The sequence below is a fragment of the Bos indicus genome, chromosome 5 (assembly GCF_029378745.1).
Source record: "Bos indicus isolate NIAB-ARS_2022 breed Sahiwal x Tharparkar chromosome 5, NIAB-ARS_B.indTharparkar_mat_pri_1.0, whole genome shotgun sequence".
NCBI lineage: Eukaryota > Metazoa > Chordata > Mammalia > Artiodactyla > Bovidae > Bos > Bos indicus.
Genome location: NC_091764.1, coordinates 58309668 through 58322099, shown reverse-complemented (window position 1 = coordinate 58322099; position 12432 = coordinate 58309668). Strand labels below are relative to the sequence as shown.

Here is a 12432-nt window from a genome sequence, read left to right as displayed (position 1 = left end):
ATTCATTTTGTAACAAATAGAACAAGTAGAGAGAGAGATATATCATCTTTACCTTACACAATAGTTAGTTAAAAGAAACTGGACTATGTTTTGTTTTTAATTAAAGTCAGTTGTCCTCCCAGTCCCTAGAGTGATTCTGTTGCTTTCCCTGTCTCTAAAGGTCATTTTCCCTCTGTTATTATATTAGTTTGTCTTGTTTCAATTACCCAAAGGTTAATTGATACAAGATGATTACACAGATGCTAAATTAGTAGTTTTTTGATCCTGAGTCACCAAGGGCTCTCTTATTTATTAATTTTGTTGCAGATTCAGCAAATGAAATAAATATAATATTAAGAGAAAATCCTCTCTCTCTAAGCATAATAGTTCAGAACATCAGCTTGTCCAAAACTAGTAGGTGTTCCTTTGAGCCTGCTTTTCCTCTCAATTATTGAAACTTTTTCTTTTTTCTTTTAAAGCTATTTCCTAGATTTGTCTTAGCACCAAATCTATTGTGAGGAAGTTGACATATTTGAAGACAAAAAGTTTTAAGGAAATTATGCATTCCCAAGCTGCTGTTACTCTAGGAGTGACCAGATTCAATCAGTGTTGTTGTTGTTGTTGTTCAGTCACCAAGTGGTGTCTGACTCTTCTTGACCCCACAGACTGCAGCATGCCAGCCTTCCTTGTTCCTCACCATCTCCCAGAGTCTGCCCAAGTTTATGTCCATTGAATTGGGGAAGCCATCCAACCATCTCACCCTCTATCGCCCATTCAATCATTAGTAACCAGAAATTCTCATGCTTCTAATACTATTTGCATTATAGTCATTTTCAAGTGGTAGCTATAAGAATGATTAACTGCAAGAATGTAAGTATTATAAATTCTGCATTTCAGTTACATTTTTTGATACTTGGGTAATATTTGCCTCTAGTAAGTTAATCTTTCCTGATTGTACAAAATTTATCAGTGGAAATTCTAACGTGGGTATCCATTAAACATCATTTTCAGAGCACTTTAATCTTAGACAGTATATAGTTATTGATAAGATTATTTTGAGCTACAAAAAAATAAGAGATCATCTAAAAATAACATAATTTATATGTGACAAATTAATACACGTGGAAACTAAAAACTGAAAACAAGTGGCTGAGTATGTGCTTGTCCCACAAAATTCAAGACTGGGGACAGAGATGGAAGTGGGAAATATTGGTTTGGTTATTAAAAAATAGGAAGAGAGTGTGAAAAATCAAGAGTTTCATTTTGGATGTTTTATATTTGCAGTGAATTTGGGTATATAACTGAAGATCAATCATTTTGGAGATTAGAAGTTCAAGAAAATACCCCAAAAGAGTACATATGTTAAGTAAAGCTTTAGGTAAAAACTTGCAATGAGTAGTAAGTAAATCAAAGAGATCTAATGTATATATTACAGTAATTGTAGATAGTAATATTATATTATAATTATGTAAGGTGATAATTATCCACTACATGAGCAATCATGTTGCAATTATAAATGTATCAAAGTAATACCTTATATACTTTAAATTTATATAATGTTATATGTCAAGTTTATTAAATTTAAAAAATTCAGGAAAATGGTAAAGAAATGCTAAGAACTATCAACATAGAATTCAGGGGGAAAAAAGAAGTGTCTAGATATTAGAAAGCCAAATGATGACAGGAAAACGTGATATTAAAGTAAGTTATGAGAGAATTCTATGACTATTGTATGGTTAAAACTAGACTTTCCTATGAATTTTCCTGAACTCTATTAGTCAAAAGAAGGTGTTTGATGAACTTTGGCATAAATTTTTTCATTAGATTTATGTTTCATTAGAAAATGTGATTACAATGTATTGATGATTGAATGTATGGTCTGTCTCTAAAATGAAAATCATTGTGGACCAGGTCATTGAAATAGTTAAAATTTGTTTATTACTCATTATCAGCCAGGCACTTTTTATAAGTACTCTAAATATTAACTTATTTAATTTTTCAACATTATATATATATATATGAAGGATAATAATATTATTTCCACTTTGTAAATGGCATAACTGAGTCACAGTGAAAGCAAGCTAATCTTGAAAAATATGCCTAATAATTTAACCTGAATTTTTTGTAGTTATTAATACTAATAATAATATTTTGAAATGTGTCTCAACCTTAACTAAATGGATTGAAAACTAAGAAAAATTGTAATGATCTTTTACTCCCCTATATATTTATACCCAACATATATTGTTATTCTACATCATGTATTTGTCATCAAAATATTCCTTGTCTTCTGTACCACAGTAGGAAATTAGTGTTTTTAAACAGAAAATTATAAGATAGATTCAGGGGCATAGGTGAGTAAGACAGAAGTTGTTTAAAGGCAACATAGATGTTTATGTTGCAATCCTAGCGCTCAGCATCTTCAGTATTGGACATGGAATGCATTTAGTGAGACAAACTATTTGTGATCAACTGTGTCAATAACAAAATTTTAAGGAAACACAAGAAGGTAAAAATGAAAGTTTGGAATTCAGTTTTAGGAATGAGTCTGGGAGTAAGAAAGAACTCTTACTCTGACAAAACATTAGCAGCTAAATCCAATATAAGGGAAAATCAAATCCAAGATATAGATAAAATGTGAAGTGGAAACAAAACATAAAATGTAATGAGGAAGAAGCACCAATAATATTTCATAGCATGATATAGATAAAGCAATTCTAATTTTTTAATCTCCCCTGAAATGATCAATAATACACAATTGTGGAGCCTAGGATACCAGTGTACTGAAAATATTTCTGAACAAAATTTTTTAATGCCTGTGAGTTTGTTTGCATTGTTTTGCCTCCATTAATAACCACTCTATGCATATCAAATATTTATGAATCGTAAATGCAGATTGAATAAAAGTCAGGATTCAGTGATGAGAAACCACACAGTAACAACTTTTACCCTGCTGGGACTGACTGATGATCCACAACTGAAGATTGTGATTTTCATCTTTTTATTTCTCACCTACATGTTGAGTGTAACTGGGAACCTGACAATCATCTCCCTCACCTTCATAGACTCTCACCTGAAAACTGCCATGTACTTTTTCCTACAAAATTTCTCCTTCTTAGAAATCTCATTTACATCTGCTTGTATTCCCAGATATTTGTATAATATATCAACAGGTGACAAAACAATAGCATATAATAACTGTATCAGTCAAATATTTTTTGCTGATCTTTTTGGTGTAACTGAGTTTTTTCTCCTGGCTACCATGTCCTATGATCGATACGTGGCCATCTGCAAACCCCTGCATTATATGACTATCATGAACAACATGGTCTGTAGAAGACTCATCCTTTGTTGCTGGATGGCTGGCTTGTTAATCATAATCCCTCCACTTAGCCTGGGCCTGCATCTAGAATTCTGTGACTCCAATGTTATTGACCATTTTTTCTGTGATGCAGTCCCCCTTCTAAAAATCTCATGCTCAGAAACGTGGCTTATAGAGCAAATGATCATAGTCTGTGCAGTGTTGACCTTTATCATGACCCTCCTGTGTGTTATTCTGTCGTATGTATACATCATCAAGACCATTTTACAATTCCCTTCTGCCCAGCAAAGGAAAAAGGCATTTTCCACATGTTCTTCCCATTCGATTGTGGTCTCCATCACCTATGGAAGCTGTATTTTCATCTATGTTAAGCCTTCAGCAAAGGAATCAGCAGGTATTAATAAGGGTGTGGCAATGCTCAGTACTTCAATTGCTCCTATGCTGAACCCCTTCATTTACACCTTGAGAAACAAGCAAGTTAAACAAGCCTTTGGTGATGCAATCAAAAGAATTGCATTATTCTCAAAGATCTAATGGAATTTGCTAATGTAAAGGAATCAATTTTTCATGAAAAGATCATTTGTTCCTAAGTATGTATCTTTAAGCTTTCAGTCATTTCTTTCCTGGTATGGAAACTGTTTCAGGCAGCTCTCTTAAAAAGACAGTAAGAATTAACCTCCAATTAAAATAAATAAATTTATATTTTAAAAAAAGACAGTAAGAAGAATCACATTACACACTAACAAGAGTTTACCAAAGGGCTAACAATGAAATGAAAGAAGGAAAACCTACAAGTTCACTGTACATTTTGAACAGGGTAATTGTGTGATTGCCTTTTCCTTTTTTAGATTTCAAGAGTGTTTTTTGATGTCAGGCACCATTTCAAGTATTAGAAACAGAATAGAAAACCTAAAAATGTATTGCCTTTACATTTCTTATCATTAAGAAGAGATATATGACCACGACATTTGAAAAAACATAACCATCACAAGGAGCAACAATAAAAATAATATTTTTAAGTTAAGGAAAGAAACTATTACAAATGATTGTATCTCTCTTTAACAAGTGGTGCTGGGAAAACTGGTCAACCACTTGTAAAAGAATGAAACTAGAACACTTTCTAACACCATACACAAAAATAAACTCAAAATGGATTAAAGATCTAAACATAAGACCAGAAACTATAAAACTCCAAGAGGAGAACATAGGCAAAACACTCTCTGACATACATCACAGCAGGATCCTCTATGACCCACCTCCCAGAATATCGGAAATAAAAGCAAAAATAAACAAATGGGACCTAATTAACCTTAAAAGCTTCTGTACATCAAAGGAAACTATCAGCAAGGTGAAAAGACAGCCTTCAGAATGGGAGAAAATAATAGCAAATGAAGCAACTGACAAACAACTAATCTCAAAAATATACAAGCAACTCCTCCAGCTCAACTCCAGAAAAATAAATGACCCAATCAAAAAATGGGCCAAAGAACTAAATAGACATTTCTCCAAAGAAGACATACAGATGGCTAACAAACACATGAAAAGATGCTCAACATCACTCATTATCAGAGAAATGCAAATCAAGACCACTATGAGGTACCATTTCACACCAGTCAGAATGGCTGCGATCCAAAAGTCTACAAATAATAAATGTTGGAGAGGGTGTGGAGGAAAGGGAACCCTCTTACACTGTTGGTGGGAATGCAAACTAGTACAGCCACTATGGAGAACAGTGTGGAGATTCCTTAAAAAACTGGAAATAGAACTGCCTTATGATCCAGCAATCCCACTGCTGGGCATACACACTGAGGAAACCAGAAGGGAAAGAGACACGTGTACCCCAATGTTCATCACAGCACTGTTTATAATAGCCAGGACATGGAAGCAACCTAGATGTCCATCAGCAGATGAATGGATAAGAAAGCTGTGGTACATATACACAATGTAGTATTACTCAGCCATTAAAAAGAATACATTTGAATCAGTTCTAATGAGGTGGATGAAACTGGAGCCTATTATACAGAGTGAAGTAAGCCAGAAAGAAAAACACCAATACAGTATACTAATGCATATATATGGAATTTAGAAAGATGATAACAATAACCCGGTGTACGAGACAGCAAAAGAGACACTGATACATAGAACAGTCTTATGGACTCTGTGGGAGAGGGAGAGGGTGGGAAGATTTGGGAGAATGGCATTGAAACATGTAAAATATCATGTAGGAAACGAGATGCCAGTCCAGGTTCGATGCACGATACTGGATGCTTGGGGCTAGTGCACTGGGACGACCCAGAGGGATGGTATGGGGAGGGAGGAGGGAGGAGGGTTCAGGATGGGGAGCACATGTATACCTGTGATGGATTCATTTTGATATTTGGCAAAACTAATACAATTATGTAAAGTTTAAAAATAAAATAAAATTTAAAAAAAATAGTCTCTTACAATATTGAACACTCTAAAAATTCCAGACTTACAGATCAATTTAAACAGAAAACATGTGAAATTAAAGTGCTAACAATTTTTCCATGTGAATTTTTGAGGAAAACAATTATTTATGTATTAGGTGGGCCAAAAGTTCATTCAGGTTTTTCCATAACATCTTACTGAAAACTCTGAATGAACTTTTGGGTCAATCCAATACATCAGTATTTGTTTCTACACATCAACCTGTAACAGTATGCATTAGCTGGTAAGAAAATGATTAGAAGAGGGGTTTCCCTGTATTTTCATCTTTGTTAAATCATCAGTAAAAGAATCAATGGCTATTAAAAAGTTATGACAGTGCTCACTGCCTCCTATGCTGAATCTCTTCATTTTGCTTACTTAAAAAGATTGCCAATTACTTCTCCAGGGAAAAAAAAAAATTGTTTATTCAAGATCAAAAAGAAGTGTGATTTGTGTTCTGCAACTATGGTGAGCAATATAGAAGTTCTCACACAAGAATGGGGACTCTTAAAGAGGGGAAAAGAAGTTGGGAGGGCTGTAGTAAACAAAGAGTATAAGACTTTGCATTGGCTGAGTTGTGACAGTCTCTCATAGGCTGAACTCTTGCCACGGAAAAAGAGGAAGTCTTTCTTCTTCCTGTTGGGCTCTGCTGCTGTCCTAGGACATAAGAGACCCTATTCAGGCCTCTTAACCCTGTATTAGTTGAAATTGCATTTATTAACTTTCACAATTTGCACCTTGAGAAACAAGCAGGTCAAATAAGACATCAATCACATTTCAAGGAACTTGATTGTGACATATCTCGAAAATAATTTTATATTGATATCAGGTTGAAATAATATTTTGATGCACTGGATTTAAGACTCCCAAGTGGTTCATTGGTAATGAATCCACCTGCCAATGAGTAGATGCAGGAGACGCACATTTGATCCCTGGGTTAGGAAGATCCACTGGAGGAGGAAATGGCAACCCACTGCAGTATTCTTGCCTGGAAGATCTCATGGACACAGGAGCCTGGTGGGCTACAGTCTGTGGGGTCACAAAGAGTCAGACACAGCTGAGTACATCTGGATTTATTAATAATTTCATTTTTATTTTATAATATGGCTATTAGAAAATTCTAAATTGCACATATGTCTCATGCTATATTTATATTAAAAGGCTTCAGATTAACCAAACTGATTAGTAGCAGATCCAGAATTCAAATTCTGTGTGTTTGACCAAAAATTTTGTTTTTAACTTAAGGAAGCCTCACCAGAGAAAAATTTTCAGTAAGATATTTTCAAGTAACTCCTCAAACAAACCCCACATGTATTAAAATCAGTATAAGTAATACATAATAAAAATGCTCACAGCAAGCTTAAACTACAAAATACATTTTTTTACTATAAGGCTGACAATGTTTTAATGCCATTATCCCAAATCATCCCCCCACTCCCTAAACGAATCACCAGTCCAGGTTCGATGCAGGATACAGGTAGCTTGGGGCTGGTGCACTGGGATGACCCAGAGGGATGGTATGGGGAGGGAGGTGGGAGGGGGGTTCAGGATGGGGAACATGTGTACACCCGTGGTGGATTCATGTTGATGTATGGCAAAACCAATACAATATTGTAAAGTAATAAATAAATAAATTAAATAAAATAAAAAAGACTGACAATGAATAAATGAAACCAATGTGTGAAATAAAAATTAAAAGAGCTATTGAATGAAAATATAAATGTTGGGTCTACTAGCATAACTCTAGTTTTCCTTTAAAAAGAGTTGAGCTGTTAATATAAATAAATTAACATAAATAATGGGAATCTGAATATTTAAACCATTTGGCTTCTTAGAGCAACACTCGTAAGTATTTGAGGGGTTAGTAAAACAGCAGGTTGAAATGAGTTCAGGGAACTTGGGAAGCTCTTTCTAACACAGGCAAAACGTTTTTGGCAACTCATTATTTCAATTTTTCCACAGCATTTACTCCAGTTCGTTCTGCTACAAAATTTCTGATTCTCTGGTGACTTATTTTTTTTCCACAGCATTTTTGCACATTTGCCCAATAATCTCACATTTCCTTAATTGGCCTCGTCCATTCCTTCACCCTCAGTTTGACAATGTTATCATAAAGAGACGACTCATTGGAAAAGACCTTGATGTTGGGAAAGATTGAAGGCAGGAGGAGAAGGGAGCAACAGAGGATGAGATGGTTGGATGGCATTAACAATTCAATGGACATGAGTTTGAGCAAACTCTGGGAGATAATGAAGGAAGCCTGGCATGATGCAGTCCATGGGGTCACAAAGAATCAGACATGACTTACCAATTGAACAACACAAGAAGTTATTAGAAACTTGCAGTTTCTAGAAATTTAGATTGCAATAATACCCCTCACCTATCTTGAGACAGGTGTCTTGGAGAAGGCCTGTATTGCATTGCAGAAAAAACAGTGCCTTGCTTCTCAGGCTCACTAAAAGTTTAACAGGGGCCCAGACTGAAAAGTACTACCCCTACAGTTCTTGTTCAAAATGCCAACCTTTTTCAGCCCTAATCGGAACTAGTCTCCTAAGTTCTTTGAAATGTCCAAAAGTGTTGTTTTTTTTTTTTTTAAACTCTAACTTCAAAAACACAGGATACAGGAAGCTTGGGGCTGGTGCACTGGGATGACCCAGAGGGATGGTATGGGGAGGAAGGTGGGAGGGTGGTTCAGGATGGGGAACACGTGTACACCCGTGGTGGATGCATGTTGATGTATGGCAAAACCAATACAATATTGTAAAGTAAAAAAAAAAATAAATAAATATTAAAAAACAAAAAAAAACATATATTTTGAGGTGCTTATTCTGTACCAAGCCATATGTTATATACTTTATTTCTCTTAATTTTAAACTGACATAAATACAGAAAATTTCATAATGTTCACTGCTGTATGCATCACAGTGTCAAGCATCAATTTATAGCCAATATTGTCTCATCTACAAACTGGTCCATTCCTCTCAGCCCCTAATTGATTATTTGAAAGAGATATACATATTAATTCATCTATAATATTTCAGTATGTGTCTCTAAAACCACAAATATTTTTTAAACATTCAGGTGTAATATAAAGAAAAAAATTCACTGTGTACAGTTTGATGAATTCTTTAAGTATAGATACCTATGTAAATCTTTGTTGCTGTTGTTTAGTCACTCAGTCATGTTCTACTCTTTGCGCCCCCATGGACTGCAGCACACTAGGCCTCTCTGTCCTTCACCATCTCCCAGAGCTTGCTCAAACTCATTGAGTTGGTGATGCCTTCCAACCATCTTGTCCTCTGTCGTCCCCTTCTCCTGACTTCAATCTTTCCCAGCATCAGGATCTTTTCCAATGAGTGAGCTCTTCACATCAGGTGGTCAAAGTGTTAAAGCTTCAGCTTCAGCATCAGTCCTTCCAATGAGTATTCAGGATTGATTTCCTTTAGGATTGACTGGTTTGATCTAAACATTACACAGATGCAAATATAGCATACTTTCAGAATCATAGAAATCTCTTTCATGCCTCTCCAGAGAAATATACTCCCAAATGAATCTGCTATACTGCCGTACAATGCTGAACATTATTAGTGTTGTATATTCATTATTATCATACGAATAGAAGTGCACAGAATGAACTGGTTTGAGTCTGATTTCATTCGCTCAACATTATGCCTGTACAGTTGTCCAAGTTGTTATGCCAGCAATAATTTATTCTTTTAATTTATGTGTAGTCAGTAATGGAAACATAGCACAATTCATTAATCATTAGTCATTTTCTCTTAATAGAAATTCAGGCTTTTCACATATATGGCTTATAAATAAAGCTGCTAAGAATTTTCTTATACTTCTTTTTGGCAGGCATATGCACTTATATCTTTAGCATACAGAACAAGAAATGGAATTGATAGGCTATATGGTAGCTGTGTGTTCAACTGTCAAATAATTATTGAAAATATTGTACCTATTTACTTTCCTATTAGCAATGGATAAAAGCTGTAATTGCTCCACATTTTTGCCAATGTGTAACTTTGTCAAACCTACTTATTTTAGTCATAACTGGGCTTCCCTGGTGGCTCAGAGGGTAGACGGTCTGCCTGCAATGTGGGAGACCCAGGTTTGATCCCTGGGTTGGGAAGATCCCCTGGAGAAGGAAATGGCAATCCACTCCAGTATCCTTGCCTGGAGAATCCCATGGACAGAGGAGCCTAGTAGACTATAGTCCACGTGGTCGCAAAGAGTTGGGCATGACTGAGCGACTTCACTTTCACTTTTCAGTGATGTTGAACACCTTATCATATGTTTTGGATATCAGACATCCTTTGTGTAACTGCTACTGCTACTGCTAAGTCACTTCAGTCGTGTCCGACTCTGTGCGACCCCATAGACGGCAGCCCACCAGGCTCCGCAGTCCCTGGGATTCTCCAGGCAAGAACACTGGAGTGGGTTGCCATTTCCTTCTCCAACGCATGAAAGTAAAAAGTGAAAGTGAAGTCGCTCAGTCGTGTCCGACCCTCAGCGACCCCATGGACTACATCCTTCCAGGCTCCTCCATCCATGGGATTTTCTAGGCAAGAGTACTGGAGCGGGGTGCCATTGCCTTCTCCATCCTTTGTGTAAAGTGCCTACTAAAATAATTTGCCTTTTTATTAGATTTGTTTTTTTAATTTATTTTAGAAGTTTTATGAATATTCTGTGCATCAGTCCTTTGTCAAAAATATGTATTAAAGTTCTTTTACCCTCTATTATGTCTTGATTTTTATGTTTTTTAATGTGTAATTGAAAAGGCAGAAGTTCTTAATTTTATGAACTCCTATTTATGATTTTATTTCTGTTGTTGATAGGGCTCTTTGTTTTTTATTTCAGAAATTTTTGCATAACGTAATACATGAAAGTAGGTAACAGTGTTGTAATCTATAAATTCTCTCAAATATCTCCCAAATTAAGGATAATTGCCCATCTGATATTAACTTATATCTATGGTTTGAGATAAGGAACAATATTTTTTCTTGTGAATATCTAAGTTAACCAGCATTATTTATGGAAAAGATTAACCTTTTCTCCTTGCATTCAGTGGCAACCCTATCATAATCAATTGTTTCACAAGTTTCTTCATTTAATTCCATTGATTGTTGTTGCTGTTGTTGTTCAGTCGCTCAGTCCTGTCTGACTCTTTGTGACCCCATGGACTGCAGCACACCAGGCTTCCCTGTCCTTCACCATCTCCCAGAGCTTGCTCAACTCATGTCTATTGAGTTGGTGATGCCATCCATCCATCTCATCCTCTGTTGTCCCCTTCTCCTCCTGTGTTCAATCTTTCCCAGCATCAGGGTCTTTTCTAATGAAACAGCTCTTTACATCAGATGGCCAAAGTATTGGAGCTTCAGCTTCAGCATCAGTCCTTCCAATTTATATTCAGGACTAATTTCTTATAGGATTGACTGGTTGGATCTCCTTGCAGTCCAAGGGACTCTCAGGAGTCTTCTCCAACACCACAGTTCAAAAGCATCAATTCTTTGGCGCTCAGCCTTCTTTATGGTCCAACTCTCATATCCATACCTGAATACTGGAAAAATCAAGTGTGTTAGTCGCTCAGTCATGTTCAACTCTTTGCCACCCCATGGACTGCAGACTTCTCTGACCATGGGATTTTCCAGGCAAGAATATTGGAGTGGATTGTCATTCCCTTCTCCAGAGGATCTTCCCAACCCAGGGATGGAACCCTTGTCTCTTGCATCACAGGCAGATTCTTCTACCACTTGAGCTACCAGGAAGTCATAGCTTTGACTATATGGACAATATAATTTGCCAGCATTTGCTGGCAAAGTAATGTCTCTGCTTTTTAATATGCTGTCTAGGTTTGTCATAGCTATTCTTCAAAGGAGCAAGTGTCTTTTAATTTCACAGCTGCAGTCACCATCTGCAGTGATTTTGGAGACCAAGAAAATAAAGTCTGTCACTGTTTCCATTGTTTCCCCATCTATTTGCCAATTGATATTGTCTCTGAATCAATACTGAACTGTTTTATTTATATTAGCTTTATTATTAGTTTTCATATTAAGTATTGTTACTCAAGGTCTTCCCAGGTGGCACAGTGGTATAAAATCCACCTGCCAATGCAGAAGATGCAAAAGATACGGGTTCAACCCCCAGTTTGGGAAGATTCCCTGGAGTAGGAAATGGCAACCTACTCCAATATTCTTGCCTGGAAAATCCTGGACAGAAGAGCCTGGCAGGCTACAATCCATGGGGTTGCAAACAGCTGGACACAACTAAAAGACTGAGCATGGATACACTCATTGTTATTCAAACAACTTTCTTCTGCTTCCTAAATGTGACTTAGGTTCTTTTCAGCCATTTGTTTTTCATAAAGCTTTAAAATGCTGGGGATTTCTGCAAACAAAAATTATCATTAGTGATTTTAAGATTGCACTGAATATATAGGCCAATTTGGAGGAATTTAATGTCTTAACAACACTGAGAGTTCCAATATATTAAAACATGGTATAGAGCCAACCCATTGGTATCTTCATTACTTTCAAAAAATTTCACAGTTTTAAGTGTGTAGAGGCCTTGCACAATATTGATAGACATTTCATGGGGTATTTTGGTAGATATATTCCTATGTATTTAATAACATGTTTAAATTTAAATTTATTCATTTTACTGGAAGCTAATTACCTTAC

At 36.0% G+C, this 12432-nt stretch overlaps 1 protein-coding gene across 1 annotated transcript; it reads left to right on the top strand.

The window, feature by feature from the left end:
* The first annotated feature begins 2899 nt into the window (after positions 1-2899).
* LOC109558741 (olfactory receptor 6C2-like) lies at positions 2900-4077 on the top strand. Its single transcript, XM_019960072.2, has 2 exons — positions 2900-3819; positions 4068-4077. The coding sequence occupies exons 1-2, from the start codon at positions 2900-2902 to the stop codon at positions 4075-4077; spliced, it is 930 nt and encodes a 309-aa protein (XP_019815631.2).
* Positions 4078-12432: the final 8355 nt, after the last annotated feature.

Excerpts from the sequence above, each read along its gene's own strand:
- LOC109558741 (XM_019960072.2), top strand. The coding sequence starts at position 2,900 with ATGAGAAACCACACAGTAACAACTTTTACCCTGCTGGGACTGACTGAT.